The sequence below is a fragment of the Leguminivora glycinivorella genome, chromosome 7 (assembly GCF_023078275.1).
Source record: "Leguminivora glycinivorella isolate SPB_JAAS2020 chromosome 7, LegGlyc_1.1, whole genome shotgun sequence".
In the NCBI taxonomy this organism is placed as follows: Eukaryota; Metazoa; Arthropoda; class Insecta; order Lepidoptera; family Tortricidae; genus Leguminivora; species Leguminivora glycinivorella.
The window spans coordinates 10,080,350-10,101,145 of record NC_062977.1 but is presented as its reverse complement, the minus strand read 5'-3'; the positions used below and the strand labels follow the sequence as shown (position 1 = coordinate 10,101,145).

At 39.6% G+C, this 20,796-nt stretch overlaps 1 protein-coding gene across 1 annotated transcript in view; it reads right to left on the bottom strand.

Moving 5' to 3' along the window:
* The window catches only part of LOC125227927 (sterol O-acyltransferase 1), a 42,638-nt gene that overhangs the window by 15,824 nt on the left and 6,018 nt on the right, over positions 1-20,796 (bottom strand). The window contains exon 4 of the mRNA XM_048132332.1: positions 18,171-18,310. Coding sequence (XP_047988289.1) covers positions 18,171-18,310 — 140 coding nt within the window. The remainder of the gene's footprint in view (positions 1-18,170; positions 18,311-20,796) is intronic.

Genomic DNA, 20,796 nt, shown 5'->3' with positions numbered 1-20,796 from the left:
AGCTCTTCCAGGCGTTCTCGGTCCGTCTGTGAACCTCTTTTTCTTGTCGCGCCTGGAAAGAGACTATTTGGCCCAAATAAAGGTATTCATGGACATATGCAATGCGTTCTCCGTTTACCTCAATCTTACGTTCTGTGCTGTTAGACATGACTTTGGTCTTTGACATATTCATCTTCAGTCCAACCTCGAAGCTTGCGTTGCTGAGGTCTTCTAGCATTTGATGTAGCTCGGATGCCGTTGAGGAAAACAGGACTATGTCGTCAGCGAAACGAAGATTGGTCAACCTTTTCTCGCCGACAACCAGCCCCTTGTCTTCCCAACGCGGCGCAAGTTTCCGGAAGACATGTTCTAATGTGCTGGTGAAAAGTTTAGGCGACAGCGGATCTCCTTGTTTTACTCCTCTTTGTACTTCGAAGGACTGGCCAGAAGACTGTAATTTTATAGCGGCTGTGCTATGTTTGTATATACGAGTAATGCTTAGGAGTTGGATGTAGTTAGGTGCTATTTCTTGGTGACGCAGAGCTGTGAAGATGGCATGGTGTGATATACTGTCGAATGCTTTAGAATAGTTATGCTATAGAATTTTTCGATAATTTGGTTTAACGTGTGCAGATGGTCGGTGGTAGATAAGCCGGGGCGGAATCCCGCTTGTTCAGGTGGTTGGTGCAGATCCACTTGACCCGAAATGCGATTTACAATTATTTTTATAAATATTTTATAAAGATGGGAGATAAGGCTAATAGGGCGATAATTACCTATACCTACCAAGTTTCAGTAAAACTTTAGGTAATTAAGGGGTTGAAAGAAATGAAAACGAAATTGTGATATTGTACTGGCGGATTGCTAGCCCATAGCACAGAATAATAAAAAGTACTATCGTAATGTATGGCCACTCCTGCTCCTCGCTGAAAGTGCCGCCCACCCCGTCTCGGTTACCTCACAGTTACCGCCTGTCAAAAACGCGAACAGTCGACCTGTCATATCTCACTCATACAAGCATGGTACGCGAGCCTACACCAGCTTGGAATGTGTGCTAGGAACGAGCCTCTTTCATATATTTGATCGCCAGTGTCCGATAGCCCACGCCACCATATCACACAGTCGAATTCTACGATCCACGGGAGACTTTTTTTAAAAGAGTAGGTAAGCTTACAATGAATCAGTTGTCGAATGTGAAAGAAACGCATTCACTGCTAACGTTTTCGTAGCACTAATTATACATGTAGCCCCTTGTAGCGTTTTCCCGCTTTATAAGTAGAGGAAATCGGCTCCCAGCAAGCAATACGGAAAGAAATAATCAAAAGCTATTTATAGTTGTCAAATAGTAGACAAAAAAATCGAAGAATACCCAATTAAGAACTAACTATTGATAGATCCAGCAATTTCAATTAACGCATTCATTACTATCAACCTATAAAGCGAGCTCTCTATTTGTAGACCTTCGTTATACGGGATTTCGCAAGGTATCAGCTACGCTCTCGTAGCGTGTAGCTCGCGCTGGCACTAAAACATGTGACAAGGACAACAATAATAACGCTTTCTCTGCTACTGCTAGGTACCTACTGAAAGTTCCCTAAGAACATCTTATTCAGTCAGTTTTCCCTCGTATTGTACCTAAATGCAGATAAATTAATCTACTAGTATAAACCACAAAAAAAATCACATTGTGAATACACTGTCAGTGTCACTCCTCAGTTCCTAACATTTCTTCAAATAAAAAAAAATCAAAATCGGTCTAGTAATGAGGGAGATATCGAATAACAAACATTAAAAAAATACAAACGAATTGAGTACCCCCTTCCTTGAGATTTGGGGCGGCGGTTAAAAAAGTTACATAGATTCATAACTAAACTAAAACTTATTCAAAATCTGTTATTAAACTATGCATACGCTTGAATGAGTTGGTTGGTTAATAGATACTTGAATATTACATTGTTAAACTAGTAATTTTATTGATGGGTGAGTAAGAAAATTATAATATCTATCGGCCGTGTCTCTTAACAAAGTAATGACGGCTTTCATTCGATACCCATGAGATTTGAGTCAGGTTCTTGTTTTACTCAAGGAGGCAATACTTCACCAGAACATAATACTTTCTTGGGACTAACAATTTGTCGATATCCCTCGAGCAATATAAATTGCTTAACGGGAATGCGTAATCTGATAGGCTTAATGTAAATTATACGAGTTTGTGTTATGATTTTGTGAATATTCAGTGTAGTTCTATTGAATACTAATCTGCTCATTAGATTTTATCGAACATACTATCATTGATTACAGCCCTTTACGACTTTCATATACGAATACCTATTACTTATCTATTTCTATTAGTATAGGTACATATATGAATACATGAGACTTCATCGCGTTATATAATTTATTGATTTACCACTCCACTGAAATTAAACGAGGTAGAGGTTTTTCTTCTTATGATTACGTAGATACCTGTGTTTTATTTAATACAAAGTGACATTTCAATGTACTTTTTGCCATCGCTGAGGTGTAGGATTGACAAATTGGTTCGAATAAAAGTGATTTAATTGAATTCAATTATTGTATTTTAAACCACGATGAAATTCCAATAAGGTAATAATAGAAAAATCGTAGAATGTTGATCACATATAAATTAAGAGCGTTATAACATTTCGGCGTCGGGCGAAATTAGGTATTTTACCCGCCGCGCGAGCCCAATATGCCGACCCTTTCTAGCACGTCTTATCATCACTCGCTCGCACTACAATAATGGACAAAACAATCTTGATCCTTCCTATGGAATTTTGATAACAACCACAATCTACTATCTCGATCTTTTGATTTCTAATAAACATTATTTTGTACGAAAAGACTAGAATATAGCGCAAAATAATATTAATTACGTTAAAATTTATTTAAAAATTTAAAGTAATAATTATAAACTGTGATCATATTTAAGTAGATCCCATCCCAAATGTTTGCTTTTGTTATATGATAAGTATTAGAGTAAAGTATATATTAATATGATGATAAAATAAGTCAAATATAATTCTAATTACTTCAAGGTGTTACTCAGGGTCTGATGACGGAGAGAGATTGTGGTCACCAAAAATCAACTCGCATATTTGAATAACATAAAAGAACGAAGTGGTTCAGTTACATGGGTTTATTGGTACCGGTGACCACCATCTGGCTCCAACATCAGACCCTCAGTACCACCTCTTGTCAAAGGTCTTATTAAGAAGAAGTAAGAACCCAATGAGCCTGATTACTAAATGGTTTAGTTACATGGATCACTGGTACTGGTGACCACCATCTGGCTCCATCATCAGACCCTGAGTACCACCTCTTGTCAAAGGTCTTATTGAGACGATCCCAATGAGCCTAAAGACGATGTGGTTTAGTCATATGGTTCATTGGTACTGGTAACCACCATCTGTCTCCATCATCAGACCCTGAGTACCACCTCTTGTCGACGGTCTTGTTGAGACGATTTCAATGAGCCTACATACGAAGTGATTTAGTTCCATGGTTCATTGGTACTGGTGACCACCATCTGGTCCCATCATCAGACCCTGAGTACCACCTCTTGTTAAAGGTCTTATTGAGATGAACCCAATAAGGCTAAACACAAAGTGGTTTAGTCATATGGTTCATTGGTACTGGTGACAACCATCTGTCATGAGTACCACCTCTTGTCAAAGGTCTTGTTGAGATGAACCCAACGAGCCTAAACACGAAGTCGTTTACTTACATGGTCCACTGGTACTGGTGACCACCTTCTGGCTCCATCATCAGATCCCGAGTACCACCTCTTGTCAAAGGTCTTATTGAGACGATCCCATTGAGCCTAAATACGAAGTGGTTTAGTCATATGGTTCATTGGTACTGGTGACCACCATCTGGCTCCATCATCAGACCCTGAGTACCACCTCTTGTCAAAGGTCTTGTTGAGACGAACCCAACGAGCCTAAACACGAAGTCGTTTACTTACATGGTTCACTGGTACTGGTGACCACCTTCTGGCTCCATCATCAGATCCCGAGTACCATCTTGATGTGTCTTATCATCTTGACCGTATTGTAATTTTCGTATATTTATCATCATAACGTTGTAATACTTTAACATTCAAACATAACAAAATATTACAAAAGCAAATATTTACGGATCTAGGATCAAATTCGTTGGTCGCTGTTTACACACACACATAATGCGAGGATAGCCCGTGTATAAACAAGGCGTCCGACCCACACAACGATAAATATTCTCGACGTTTGCGATGAAAACTCGGAGAGCGAAGCGACATACGTCTCACCTCCTCGAGCTCCGGCGCGGCACTGAAATCGCAGGCGTCCGTCGCCGGTAAAATAGCGACAGGAAGGCTAGTTTTCAAAAAATTGGCAAAAAATCATGATAAAATATTATAACGACAAATGGATAACAGCAATTTAAGCACATTGTGCAGATTATTTATATACTAAAATAACTTCGATAACATGTAGATTTTCGGAGAAATGATCACTTGTTTCGATGTATTTTCAAGACAAAATTGAGTTCGTTTTACTTTCAATTTCTCAATTTCAAAGGATTAAATGATAAATATTGTTTAATGGGCCTAAAGTACAAGATATTAGGAATTTAAATTTACCGCATTTATGAGAGTGAGCTTATCAAATTGTACATAATAAGAGCTCCGAAATCTGTGCTTCGTGCGGTTTTTCCTAAACGAGCATCAGAAAAAAAATCATTACTAATTGAAAAAGCTTTTTCTTCCATATGTTTTTTAATGAACCGACAGTTAATTAGATTTTCTAACTGAAACAAGTACTTTTACTGTCTTTTAGTATGAGTAAAGTGTACAATTTTGCCGATAAATATTGTACATTTTACAATATATCGCCTTTTTAGGGTTCCGTACCTCAAAGAGGAAAAACGGAACCCTTATAGGATCACTCGTGTGTCTGTCTGTCCCTCTGTTACAGCCGATTTCTCCGAAACTACTGGACCGATTTACTTGAAATTTGGTACACATATGTAAACCTGTGGCCCAAAGACAGACATGTAATTTAATTAAATGAAATTTAATCATAGGGGTCACTTTTGGGGGGTAAACTTGAAAATTAAAAATCAAAGTTATTAAAACTATATTGTGTTATATATCAAATGAAAGAGCATTTTATGAGCATTTGAAATATATTTTTTTTTTATTTTTAATTTTGGTACTTTAGAAGTAATTTAAGAAAATAGACAAAAAATGACCATTCCCCCCCCCTTATCTCCGAAACTACTTAGCGTAAAATTTTCAAAAAAATACACGAGATAGCCCTCTACCTGTAGATTACAGGAAAACCTATTAGAAATCTACAGTCAAGCGTAAGTCGGACTTACGAGAAAAAACTCAAATTAAGATTTTCACTCACTGACGCTGCAAGCAGTTACTAAACGTCTTAAAATTTTGTAAGCGTGATGGACAGGTAGAAAGAAATTCGTTTCTGTCTTTTTCTTTTTAGAAATTGTTCAATTTTTTTTTCATTTGCCAAAATGACTTAAGTTCCTACTAAAAAGGAGGCGCTTAAGACCGTTTGTAAGTGGACTGAGCAAAATTTTGTTCAAATCGGTCCAAAAAAGGTCTCTGTTGACGAAAACATAGAATTTGTGGCAACGACAGCCCAAATCTGAAGTCCATTTTGCTCTATCTCTTATCGTTTCCGAGATATATACGTAAAGTCTTGAAAGTGCGAAAAGTTAACTTTGCCATCACAGTCGTTCAGGCGCTCATGAGTTCTTTGTATGGAAAAGTCGAAAACCGACTCGCACTTGACCAATGTTCATAGAACGTGTTGTGGTTTTTTACGCGGGTCCGCGACTGACGACGTTCGAATGTTTTGTTCGAAAATGTTTGAGGGTGGTTTCTTTGAAACGTCGCCGGTGGCGGGTGGTTCGACAGGCGAAGGTCACACGCCGCACGCGACGGTCTGTATTCGTTTTGTACAGTAGCAACGGACGGCGGGTGGCGTCTTGATATGGAAAATGACTGACTTCACTAAAGATAATGATGAACTCATTGAGGTAATACTAGAGAGGACACTGCGAGCAAAACGTTTGCGCTACAAACATAAGTCCATTGGACTTATGTTTCTGCCTGCACACAAATAAAATGTAAAAATGCCTTCCTGCGCAACAAGATGCTGTTTAAGCCATACGAGAAAATCGAATAAAACTGACGTGTCACATTTCATCGGTTAGTATACACGCTATGTTAATCGATCTTTATTTAAGTAATTATTTCAATGAAGGGACGCGCTCCTCAAACGCGAAGCTATCGCTGCCATTTTGTTGAACGAAATCATAGATTAATCGCATCATAATCGCACAGACTTGACATGTAGGTAATGAAGTATAGTAATTGTGATTATATTCTGTTTGTAATATATAAAAGAGAAATGTTAAATTTATTTCACGTTATACTTATACACACACACAGTTCTAACACGAGTTGTAATCGATATTTTCATACAATAATAACCTATGATTTTCTTCAAGGGCAATTAAAGTAGGTATATGAAAAAAATCAATAATGTATTTTTGTTTCACTTAGTAGAACTTAAACATAGCACAATGTATGATAGTGCTAAAATTAAACTACTTACCCCCTTATTCATAAACGTTCACTAAAGTTATCAAGCCGATAAAGTTCGTTTGTCCCTTTCTATCACACCAATACGCCGAAAAGGGACAAACGAACTTTATCGGCTTGATAACTTTAGTGTGCGTTTATGAATAAGGGGTTAGTATTTTACAAAAAGTATAAAAAAGGTCTACACTAAGAGTGTCGCGTCTAGGTGGTCATTGGTCAAGTCTTACTCTATGACACGGTACCTCCCCACGCATGCGCCGCGCGCTGCCGGCCGGAGCACAGACTTTGTTTGGGGTGTAATTTCTAGTATGTTAGTACATAGTAATTCAATGGATGAATTGTACTTCTGTGAACTGTTTTCGATATACTTAATCGAATATATGATGTAAATTTTTCTTTACTACAATGAAAGTGTTTGAGTACCAAGTTAAAAAATTTACTTTCTTTTTGCCGGTTTCATACAAAAATATCGTTTGACTGTCTCTTTTTTTGGGTAATATCAATATTTATATGGAAACGGATTAAGTCGCGTATAATCTTCTTCCTCTAAGAATTACAATGTAAGTATTTTTACATTCATTTTGATCAGAGCACAACACAACAGTTCAAAAATCAGTCTACCAGAGCTTCTGAGTTCCGTCGCCGACGACGGGTGACCAAGGGTCAGAAAACCCACGCACCCGCGACCGACAGCGTGTGGCACAGCGGCACATGCGGCTCACATCCAAACATTCCAAACGCCGCCGGGCGCGTGTGACGGGCCAGAGAAACCAGGGTGGCTAGCCGAATGGCACAATCGCTCACGAAACGCTCACGAAACGAAGCGCTAGTAGATATCTATCTCTATCGCGCTTGCGTATTGGCGCGACAGAGCCAGCGGCGTATCGCTTTCGTTTGGCGTCGGAGAAATGCCATTCGGCTACGGGGCCAGGGCCTTAGGGCTAGGTGATTATCGCCGCGCCGCAGAGGACGCGCTGAGGGGGGGGCGGTGCCTACAGCAGTTGTAGTTGTATGCATACCTAGCTCACGCACACAGACGCGTCCGCTGGCGCCGCCAGGGGCGGCTCACTCCGCTATCCTATCGCCGCGCTACAAGTATATCCTGGCGGCCGCGAGCTGTGGCCGCGATTTCGCGGCCTACTCAGGGGTGGCGCACATTCTCACGGAATGCACGTTCGCACTTTCTATTGTTACTTTACGTCGCGAGGTTTTTTAAGCGATGTCCGCGGGTGGAATGGCTAATAATACTTAATTAAATAGACATATTGAATAAAATAAATACCAAAAGATATTCTTATAAAGATCTACTACTGATTAAGTCCCACGGAAAAGTTCAATAAGGCTTGTGATGTTGGAACCTCGAACAAAAATATATAAATACAGCGTATATACCTAGAAAGTACTCAAGACTTGAATATAATAATATAACATTTAATGTGAGTATTAATTCGTTTGGATCCATTGGTAACCCTATCACCGGACGCCGCGCACGTGCGGCTCGTTTCTTTGTAAGAATGTTGTAGGTATTTAAAAAGGCGGCATTTCGGAAACATCAAAGCAGTGCGCCTTCTTTACTTGTGCTATTATATATTCTGTGGCGCCGCGCCGGTGTCCACGTGCGCTCTCTGCAGTGTGCGCTGCCGCTGCCACGAAACGTTTTACCTACTCCGTGTAATACTGATAAAAGAAAGTATTGACATGAATTCACACGTTTCGGAAATGACTGTAGGTATTTTAAATATTTTAGCACAATATGTTTTTTGCCTCTTATTGCCTATTATACAATAATCTGGGCAACCGAGCTTCGCTCGGTTCTGTTTCGTATCCTTGACATGTGTCGCCATCTAGTTCAAAAATGAATAGTACCTACATCGAGCGAAAGAATTCTCAGCCTTAACAACACAACTACTCCACACGAGATAAATAAATAAATAAATAAATAAATAAATATTATAGGACATTCTTACACAGATTGACTGAGTCCCACGGTAAGCTCAAGAAGGCTTGTGTTGCAGGTACTCAGACAACGATATATATAATATATAAATACTTATATACATAGAAAACATCCATGACTCAGGAACAAATATCTGTGCTCATCACACAAATAAATGCCCTTACCGGGATTCGAACCACATGGCGGGATTCGATGGCGCGCATTTCGCCACAAAAACTCAAAAATAGTGTATTTTCTATTCGTTTTAGCCTTGACCTGTGTCGCCATCTAGTGTTTGCAATAAATAGTACTTACATCGACCGAAAGAATTCTGTCTTAACAGTACAACTACTGCACACGAGATGGCGCGCGAAGAAAAACGCATGAAAACTCGAAAATTCGCGTTTTCCGGGACCTAAGGATAAGTTAGACCGATTTTTCACCCCCAGAAACCCCCACAAATTTCTGCGAAATCGTTAGAGCGGTTTCCGAGATCGTCAGTGTAAATAAATATATATATAAATAAATAAATAAATATACAAGAATTGCTCGTTTAAAAGTATAAGATAGGTATACATACCTACTATGGCAACTCTATCACAGCGCAGAATATGCAGAAGCCACATGGTGGTCTGCGACAGAAACTCAATAGACATTTTCAGAGTTTTTAAAATAAGTACCTAAGTAGGTACGTGAAGTAACATGGTAAATTAAAAAAATATCATTAGATACTTATTGCGAAGGTGTAAACAATTTCCTTCGTTTTGCCACATATCAATAATTACCTATCTATATTAAATTCATTAATCCGTATACAACTATACATTACATTTTTACAGTACGGTAATACTCACCCCGTTATTCATAAACGTACACTAAGTTATCAAGCCGATAAAGTTCGGTTGTCCCTTTCCGACGTATTGGTGTGATAGAAAGGGATAAACGAACTTTATCGGCTGGATAACTTTAGTGTACGTTTATGAATAAAGGTGTTAAAATTTATAGCTACGAAATTTTACATAAAACACCTACTTTAAAATAAAATAAAAAATGTTGAATTTGGTTAGCATTATAAAAGACCTCACGCAAGCTGTGCTAATTAGTTCGCGAATTCGTCGAGAGGTGGCGCTAAACACAATTATGCTCATTAGAGAACCTATACTTCTAGCCTAGCCCAGTCTTTAGACTTATGTGAGTAACGTAAAAGTACCTAATAGTTTTGTAGGTACGGAACCCTCGGTGGGCGAGTCCGACTCGCACTTGGCCGGTTTTTTTTGTCATAGCGCTCTTAAATGACTGCTCTCTTTCCGCACGGATCTTAGGATATTCACATTGGGATAGTACTTAAAAAATTAGCTGAAAGTAAATAGCCGTTTAAATAGTTGCTAATGGGTCGGCAACCCCTACATGTAAAATGGGGATTGTTTTTTTTTTCATTCCAACCCCAACGTGTGATATATTGTTGGATAGGTATTTAAAAATGAATAAGGGTTTACTAAAATAGTTTTTTGATAATATTAATATTTTCGGAAATAATCGCTCCTAAAGGAAAAAGAAGTGTCCCCCCCTCTAACTTTTGTACCATATGTTTAAAAATATGAAAAAAAATCACAAAAGTAGAACTTTATAAAGACTTTCTAGGAAAATTGTTTTGAACTTGATAGGTTCAGGTAGTTCTTGAGAAAAATACGGAAAACTACGGAATCCTACACTGAGCATGGCCCGACACGCTCTTGGCCTGTTTTTTTGTTTGAAAATGAGTGTTAGTTTGACAATGTTGGTAACAGCAACAGCTGCGATGCCGTTATTTACCGCCGCCGCTGACGAGGGTCCAGGTGATTTATGTAGCGTTTCACTTTCAACGGTTTTGCCGGTACACTATTCCATCTCTGAGTTATTGCTAGGTACGCGTGAGACTGCGCCGAGTGGTGTGGTTAACGGATGCGATGTTTTACTTTTTTTGTCCTCCGGCCGGAAAGCGTCAAATTTCAGGCCGCTACCCTAAACGAAGTTACCGGTGCCCGGCTCCGTCGAACAGAAAAATAGTATACACCTTGACCAATAAAGAAAGTCTCAGATCACATGTTTGCTGACCTTGCGAATTCTCTGCTGATTTTTTGCGACGTATTCCGATAAAGCAACTTTTTCTTGATGCTATTAATCTTAGAAAAAAAAAAATTAGCTGTATAATCATAATATTAGCCAGCTTCACACGGAGAGCGTAGCATAAAGAAAAAAAAAACTTTTCTCAAACATGGTATGAAATATTGATGTTATGTGCCTTATAATTGGCAGCGAAGTATGACGTTGCAGGTGCGGCTAGGACGATTGATAGATAATGGAATTTCATACAAACCTTGCAGGCCAAGGCCGGCAAAGTCTTCTTTTTTAATTTCCAAACACAGATAATTGTGACATAACATTCAGGTATTTAGCCAATTAAAAAAAAACTATAAGGGGCTTTATAGACGTGCCGACTGCAACTGGTACGGGCCCTAGACAATATTTGATTTTGGGTGCGTTTTCATACCAAAAAAAATTGTTTCGTTTTTTTTTTAATTTTTTGTTTTTTTATAGGCGTATACGGGGTATTAAAGGGGAACGAAAATTCGATTATTTTTGCGCTACGACGCACCGTTTAGGAGATACAGCCATACAAAGTTACTATTTTCAGTAGACTTTATTTATTTCATACCATGTTTGAGAAAAGCACTATACATACCTCGGCGGGAAATGGGGTTGTCCGCCTCAGACCTATCCGGCCTCGCTTCGCTCGGCCGTCTATATGTCTTCGGCCGGCAACCCCATTTGTCCCGGCCTCTGTAGTAATGTACTATTTTTTGAAACAAGCTTTCATTAAAATTAACTGAAAAGTTAAAAATAAAAACTCTAATAAGAAACGTAACCAAATATAAAATAAAAATAAGAATTTATAGTTTTGAGGCCAAGATTGTCTTTGGATCGCAGAGCCATATCAGGCCCACTTGCACCAAACACTTAACTCAGGGTTAGTAGGCTGTCATCTGTCAAATTTCATATGAAATGGTGGGTTAACCCTCGGGTAAACCCTGAATTTACGTTGTTGCAAGTGGCCCTTAGTTAGTTAAGAAATATAACACTTTATAAAATACTAAAATGCATTCAGTTATTACGTAATGTTTAGCTCAGTCTGAAAGGTTATTTATAAGGTGTGTGTATGCCGTCATAGAGGAATTATGTTATTGCAGGAATACGAGTATAAATAAAGGTCAGAGCAAATGAAATTATTTTCTTCTCGCTAAGATCTAGAAAAATTGTTTGAAATTACGAAATTAGTATAGGCTGCTAAATATAAGGTGCTAAATATGTTTTTAATTATACCAATAAAATGTGCTAAAGATGAACTAAAAATTACCCCGTTGCCAATGGTGCCATACTAAAAAGTAAATGTTACCTACATAAGAAACAGTCGTCAATATAACTGAGCGAACTGATTCTTAAAGTAAACAATCCTCGTAACCAAAATAATATTCATTCCTATTTATGATTGGGGCAGGACAAAGGACTATTTCGGCCCCGGTGAAAATACAACCATTCGTTTTTGAAACGACTTAAATCGCAATCGAACATATTCGTATAAGTTATTTTGCCGTGAGTTATTGCAATCAATTAAGATATTAATAAGCAGAGACGAATATTGCTACCCTTGTTTAATTAGTCTCAGGGAAATATTACATAATCTTAACAAACATATATAATTACAAAAATACACCAATTACACACTTACTCTTTTACTATTTTTTTGGTGTCTGACGACCAAGGCCCAAAGGTTTCAACCGCCAATGCCACAAATTCATAGTTGCTTTTCAAAAACGCGTATTTGCGACATTTGGCGGTTTGAGCATCTTCTGCAGCCGCACCTGGCTTTTTGGACGAACGCTGTACGTAGGACGGTGCCAGCGTGTCTACACACGTGACGTCCCATGCCAACGGCCGCCCCAGAAACCATGGCACTAGCGTGCACCCATCAGGTCGCTTACCGTCTGCCGCTGACAGTCCCACTGGCTCTAGAGTTGCCGGTATAGCGGCGGTACCGAGGGCCCTATTTATAAGGTCGTTTAACGCTGCATGTCTAAATCCGCGGCCAGCACTTGCTTGGCAACAGAGCCCATGGCGTCCTAAGGGATTCACTAGCGCCTCACAACGGCTGCAGCGGTGCGGTTCACAGACCCTCAACCCCAGTCTGAGACTTACAGCTATACGCAATGTGGGTGAATCCAAAAGGGTCCCGAGGTTCCGCGATGGCAAAGCGTGAAGCCAATGACTCGACTCTGGTTCAGAAATAGCCAACCACCGCGCTCTTTCACTGGGATCAGTACAACTCTCCAAAAGCGATTTATGAATAGCTTGAACCTTTATAGAGTCCCAAGCCGCTTGGCTGGTCTTTTCCGTTGGCGGGTTCTCGCCCGGGTTTCCGGCTCTCCATGCAGACTCCGCATCCGCCAAGCCTGACACTGCTACATCAGCGGGATTAGTAACGTTAAGGATACCGCCAACGAGGAGCGCAGTGCTGTGGATAGACGCGAGGTAAGCAGGAAGAGCCAGGTCGCCTGTAGAGCGTATGCCGAGCCCTCCATATTTTATCGGCAGTGTAACTTGGGACCAACTTTGAGAATCCACCGAGACATTCAAAATTGCGCACAAAGACTCCTTAATCACTTTATCAATGGCTGAAGTCAGATCGGGAAATTTCCATACTGGGCTGCATCGTAGTATGTACATAAATTTAGGAGTAAATAGACACAATCTTAATATGTAAATAGCCATGTGGGAACTAATTTTGAAAAGAAGGGCCGAATTATTCTTAAAATTATTTAATTTAGAATATACTGTCGGTGGAATAGCATCATCGTAAATTGGAGCTCCCAAAAGATTAAGAGAGTCGCGGGTCAGAAAAACAACATCCGGTGCAATACAGTTAAATTTCTGCGTTACATCAGTCCGTGCGCTAGGTGTGAGTTTGTCCGAGATAAGAACCTCACACTTATCAAAATTAAGCAGAAGCCCGATTTCGGAAAACTGTCGCATGATGGTCTGTAGATCGTCTAAAACTGCCGAAGCTTTCCCCCCCAGCGTCCCGTCGTCCAGATACCAAATATTAAGCTTCGACGTAAGTTGGGTGATTATAGGATGGATCACGAGGCTAAATAAAACTGGCCCGAGAGGATCACCCTGCTGGCATCCGACACATGAGGCAATCTCCCTCTCACCAAACAATAATTTAGATGGTTCGCCATAACATTGTACTAAATATTCAAAGATCTCCGGAAGTTCCCTGTGAACCGCATCCAAAAGTGCACTCCGATCTACAGAATTAAACGCATTCCTAACATCAAGTTTAAGCAGAACTTCGAAATCATCACTCTCCAAAAAAGAACGCGTGGCATGAACCGCGGCCTCACACCCACCCTTTACTCCAAAACCAAGCTGTTTAGGTTTAAACTTGTCTACAAGTCGGGTGTGAAACTCTTTACAACATAATTTCGAGGCTAAACGCCTAAGCGTACTACCCACTGCTATCGGTCGAATACCGCCATCATTTTTCCTTAAGGCTATGAGGTTAGCGCCATACAGAATAGGACAAATTTCATTGCATATTCTGCCAGAAAGCATTAAGTTTACTAAACCGGTTAGCTCCGTGAGAAGGGACTCTCCAGCATCTCCCATTAGTGGGCCTGTCAAGTCCTTAAGGTGCTGAGGGGTGATTGCGTCTAGGCCGCCTGCCGAGCCATTTGGAAACGAGCGAATCGCTTGCAAAGTGGCAAGTTCTGTAACCTGTAGAGGTTGCGGTGCGGTAGCTGGCGATTCGGGAAGCGTCACTGGTGAATCGGGTGTCGGATGTTTCTCTTTAAGAGCGGTGAACACTTCCGCGGAACGTGAGGCCAAGGTGTCGCTGGAAAATAAAAGATTTGTGGCGCTCCTAATATTACCGTCCGAAATTTTGTTTTCGATTGCCTTGATTTTGCTATTTATATTACAATTGCCTTGAATTAAAAATGGTGATTCCATGGACTCCGCAGGGTACCTGGGATGGAGTAAATTTTCTTTGATAATGGAGGCTAGAGTTCGATTTGATTTGTCACGAGGAATATTGCAATTTCTGTACATGAAAGTAAGCAAAGCCTCCCACGCGGATACATTATTGTCGGATACCACCTTAGCCACGCATTCCGTTAAACTCCGAGCTACCGCTACCCGAGCCCCTTTTGGTATTCGCTTAGCTATTTTTTCTAATTAAACTAGGTACTTAAATACAAATTTACAACGGTATATAAAAAAGTAAAAATAAAAATAAAGGCGAGAGATCTTGAAGCTATCACCTACTCAACCAAATGGTGTGCAGTTTGCAAGCTGCGTATTTCCTTGAGGCCGGTTCTGCGAGGCCTATTATGCACGTACGAGCACATCTCTGTAAGACGGCGTATTTAGTTTTACACAATGCAAGCATAACTATCACTTAAATCAGCACAACAAGCTGTATTTGCTAAAAATATTTCATATTTATTAATAAGCTACTTAAATAAGCTGATGAATTAATTCCCAAGTGGGTGTCTGTCTATACAATGGGAATGAGTATTTGAATATTTCTAAACACACTAACTATTATTAATAAGTATAGGTTCAAAGGGAATCTTTAAATAGCTATGATAATATTAGGTAACCGCAAATATACACGGTAAAGTACTTACCTAAGTATACTACGTCGGTGGCAAACAAGCATACGGTCCGCCTGATGGAAAGCGGTCACCGTAACCTATGAACGCATGCAACGCAAACAGTGTCACATGCGCGTTGCCACCCCATTAGAAACTTGTACATTCCCCTTTGCTGTGTTAAGTACACAGCAAAAAGGAGTGTACAAATTCTAAGTAATTATTTTGTAAGATGTCGAGACCCTACTCAATTACGCTTTGGTTTTGTAGTTAAAATTAGAAACTGTCTAAGTAGGTGTTTGTATTGCGATAGTATTTCATTCGTACAATTAACTAAATAATAATGACGTATTGTAAGGAGTGCCCCGGGCCCGTTAGGTTTGACTTCCTAAAACGAATCTGCCGTTCTATTAGGCCCTTTTTTTTTGACGGAGTGGGAATGGGAATACGCACGATGTGTGGGACTCGCCGTTTCTTTCCCCTCCCCTAGCGAGAGGGAGGAAACTTGGCCCTACCGACTAAACCCTCTCCGGCGTTTCATCCTCTTTGCCGTTCGTGAGGGTGCGCTGGGATCGTATGTTCATCATGTCATTCACCACGGATTCTATTAGGCCCTGGCCCGGTTGATCCTAGACTGAATACGCCCCCCACTGTAAGCCTATTTACCGTATTACATCAAAATTGCAGCACATTAACCAATCATCCTTTCTTTGCGTATGTATTTATACCTACTTAATCCACTTTGGGCCACTCTCGCCTAATTTTCCACTTACGGAATAAGCAGACCTTGAGTTTGCAACATTACGGTAGGTGTGTTTATGTCTGGGGCCGGCAAATCGTGATACTCGTATTCTTAGTCATATCGTGAAAATCGCATTCTCGTTCCGTTGCTTGGTGCTCCTATTTGAAGACAATTGGCCTTTATGGCATATATTATATGAAGTTTATGTATCTACTTTTGAAGTCGTACTTTGCAAACCACAAAATATAGTATTGAGACGCACGGTAACGGTAAGTATAGGGTACAAACGAAACGTGCCCGAAAATATGAAATTTTTCTTTCCTTATTCTAAATACAAGTGACGTGTTCTTGTAAATAAAGTAAAGGTGCAACGAAGTATAATTAATTTAGTTAGGAAGTTGGCATACTTATTCACAGTCAAGTATGGAAGTTGCTGATTAGTTGTTGTTGCAAATTTCCAAGCTCTAAATTCTATAGTTATGGTTGTAAATGTAAGTTTATTTAGTTTTTAACTTAAAGGAGTAAGATACACAATTGTGTGCATATTTCTGACGGAATATTGTACATATCGTTGTTACGAGCAGTGCGGGAACTTTGTTATTCAACATTTGTTGAAGCATAGTTTTCTTAGTTATGGACGCTCCCACTTATCATGAAAATCTCCCGATGTTTATTTCCTCAGTTTCTAGAGCATAAACAACCACACATATGTATGATAGTCTTCTGTGAGAATAAAATAACTGTTTCTTAACACATTTAGGACCAGCGCGCGCTAGGCGCTACGAGCGTAGCCGATAGTGATGTACAGTCAACCAATTGGAACCCTAGGCCACTGTAGAACTATGTCATAGTGACGTTATGAATCAGACTGTAAGAAATCTCTTACTGCTTGTCATTTTGACATGGTTGTAGAGTGGCCTAGGGTTCCAATTGGTTGACTGTACCTACCTAACCGTATGTGACGAAATGCAACTACTATGAACAGAGCGCCTGCTTTGCGGGTTACTACCAGCTTACAGTAAATGGGTTAAGTCCATTATACACTTAATTATGAAAGTAAGTATTTGATAACTGAGACAACGTATGTAGATTTGATTTGTGATACAATATACTGAACTGTAATATACAGCATCAAAAAGTAATTAATGGAAAAAAAGAAAACTATGAAGACACAAAGTATTTATCAATAAGTTACTTTTTGATTCGTAGGTGCCTATATTTACCTATGTTTGACGGCTATGTTATATTCAAATAGTATAAAAATACACGAGTTCGTAAAGTTAGCCGGATTGACTGAAAATAAAATTAATAAACAAGCGAAACTTATTTCCCTATTACAAAGCGAAGATCTGTGTGAGTCAGATGTAGCTTTATTTAAAACTTTATAAAGTGCTCGTAAACAATAAATGAGACCTTGGAAATAACACTTCTAAGTGAAAACTTTACGTACAACTGGATTTATATCGGAGTTTGTTGATTTAACGTATTCCCCTCTCGGGATAGGCTGGATATACATATATTTCCACTTTTTCCCGGCTATATTGCGATATGGAGCGTGTGTTGGGGTTGGGCTGGTCCCGAGATTGGCCCGTTGCACATAAATCACACAACATTACAGATAAGCCGGCCTAGCATCAATCAAGAGCAGAAAACACGATTTTATCTGATCACCAATGAATTTGCGGGAGTATTGACACAACGACCCAGCTTTTATGGCAAACAACATAACACAAATTGTTATTTTTATTATAGGTTTTTGGAACGTACTTACTAATCATTATTTCATGTTAAACAGTCGTTTTTCTCCAAATGTCAGATAGCAGCTGACATTTTTCGTGGTAGAATATCCCAGGCCCCGTAGCCGAATGGCATTTCTCCGACGCCAAACGAAAGCGATACGCCGCTGGCTCTGTTGCGCCAATACGCAAGCGCGATAGAGATAGATATCTACTAGCGCTTCATTTCGTGAGCGTTTCGTGAGCGATTGTGCCATTCGGCTAGCCACCCTGAACGACATACTGTGGGAAACGCCATAGTGAGCCCCCCCCGCCTTACAATGGAAAAAACTGGATGCGTTCATTGCTAAGAGTGGGTACTTGGGTAGGAAGATAGATACCTACCTATACTTTTTGGGAGGACAGGAGTGATTATATTTATGTAGATGGTGATGGTGAATTCATGAATTCTTACCATCTCGCAGGTGACGATGACCCCGGAGGCAAGAGCCAGGTGTTTCCTGTGAAGGTCCAACACAGGGACAGTTACGAGAGCACCCTGGAGCGCCAATAGCCCCGCGATGCCTGCCGTCTGCCATATTAGTTGGCGAATACCTAGAAGCCAGGTGGTAAGTTTTTTGTATTTGAATTAAAATATTATGATCATTAAATTTTGCCCCTGGACGGGGCAATTCAATTTAGGAATAATGCAATTGCAAACGCAAAACAAATAAAATATAAACTTTCCCTTTTCCCTCGCAAGAAAAGATAACCATTAAAACTTTTTGATTGATTGATTGAAGTAAACATGCCTCCACTAGAGAAAATTTCAATTTCATCAACTGAAAGATTGTAAGTTTTATCGATACGGAATTTTCTATTGATGCAAGTTACGTCAATTTCCATAATTTGATTTGAAACATAATTTCAAACACAAAAATACCGCGAGATGATACATTTCTTAACTTTAAAAGTTTTACAACATTATGATATATTCGCTCGGCTAACAAATTAAGACGATATTTACTTATTTTATAACTATAAGGAGAATAGGTACTTGTAAAACAGGAATGAAATTCGTGAGTAAAGACTGAAATAAAGTATGTTGCAATTTTTACGAAACGTAGGCAGGCACCATTTTAATAAGCAGAATAAGGTTATAAATTGTTCGAGCCTGCGTATTATTGTCATATCGCAGGCCTATTACCTACAATAGCACCCCATTCGTGTCTTTATTGTGTAATCCGAACACAAAAGGTTGTCGCGCCGAGATTAATTCAAGGCAGTGTGTCTGTGAAGCGGCAAATTGGAGCTTTGCCGGCTAGGCTCGAGTGGACAATGAGCTAAGTCGGCCGTAGGGATTGCAATTCAAATGGTGTATCCGGTTATCCGGCACATTTTATTAGCTACCGGATTCGGTAATGATAACCGGTTCCAGTAAAGTTAAAATACACCGCAGCTACGACCCCTTATTAGTTTAAGATGATGTAAATGGTACGTATATTTATGAGTTGCATGCAAGAACGGAGATCGTACAAAGTTGAAGATTATACATAACATAACAAATGAATGGGATACATTTCTAATTATAATATCTTTATTCAAATACATACTATTATTGGTGTCAATAATATAAAAGTAACATAAATTAAATCAATACAAAATAAATCAGGTAGGTCATACACTAAAACTAAAATATTCCTCCCTGGATCGTACCTGGCTCAAAAGTCCCCATTATTCCCGCTGCATTACCCCGCTGGACGGCAATGGAGACCTGTTGAACCAGATACGACCCAGAACGAGGATCGCAGCCCCATTTCTAATTTCGTTTGTCCAATAAAATTGACGTTGTAATGTAAATTTTTTTACTGTGTTGAAAGTTATTTGAATACATTATTAAAATGTTTAAAATTACCTAGGTATCTCGTACCTATCCTTCAAAAACCTAGAAAATGCTGGCCTTTAATTATCTTTGATATAGGAAACCCGATCCGGTCCAACCCGGTTACGGTTAAAATCTGTCCAGATTCGTCCGGAATGAAAATCAATCCGGTTTGCAATCCCTACTAGCCGGTGCTCGATCAATGTCCCCGTCTTACGGGCAGGTGCCTTAGGTGGGCAAATGGCTAACTAACCGTGACAACAGTTTTTCTGAATTGTAGGGTGGGCGTCCACGTGAAATTAACGAGGCAGAAACTGAAAGGTTACTTTTCAATTGGTGTGAGCGCCTATCTGATTTTGTTGTAGTGAATCTTAATTATATTAATCAGTATACGTTTAAAAATATGGCATATAAAAGCTAGCAATGTCTCACAAAATGAATAGTTAGGTAACGATATGCCAAAGTTATTTTTACGCATTGAAACCAATCGTAGTAAAAGCAGCACCAGAAAGCTTGTTTAAAACTTGAAAGTTGGAATTCCCAAGTTTAAAGTGAAGTCTATTTTTGGGACCAGTGTCTTCTCGTATTTCTTCTAATTATGTAATGCTTTCGCTTAAAATAGAATACTTACTTTATTTGTAAGAGATTCTAATTCATGCTTAAAATGGTGACAAGAAATATTACAGTAAGGGACAGCGGGGCAAATCTCGACTGGGGGGCAATTGTAACTAATCCATTTTTTCCATTATTACACTATGATGTTGAGTTCTACAACTACATATATCCACTGAACACGCCTACCATATATAACCGGTGGACACTCCATTTAATAATGCAAACATTGTAAAACATGAAAAAAAATGGACCAGTCCGCAGCCAAATAGCACTAGACCCTACTCATAGTGTTGTGTTCCTGACGGTGAGTAAGGCTGCCAGAGCTCAATGAGGGTGCGGTGTGCTGATGACGGGAGGACTTACGGAACTAACTTGTTCCGTCTATTGTCCTTTGAGTCGTCGGCAACCCGAACCCTCCTTAGAACTTGTACATTCCTTTTTGCTGTGTACTTAACACAGCAAAAGGGAGTGTACAAGTTTCTAATAGGGTGGCAACGCGCTTGTGACACTGTTTGAGTTGCAGGCGTCCATAGGTTACGGTGACCGCTTTACATCAGGCGGACCGTATGCTTGTTTGCCACCGACGTAGTATAAAAAAAAAAAA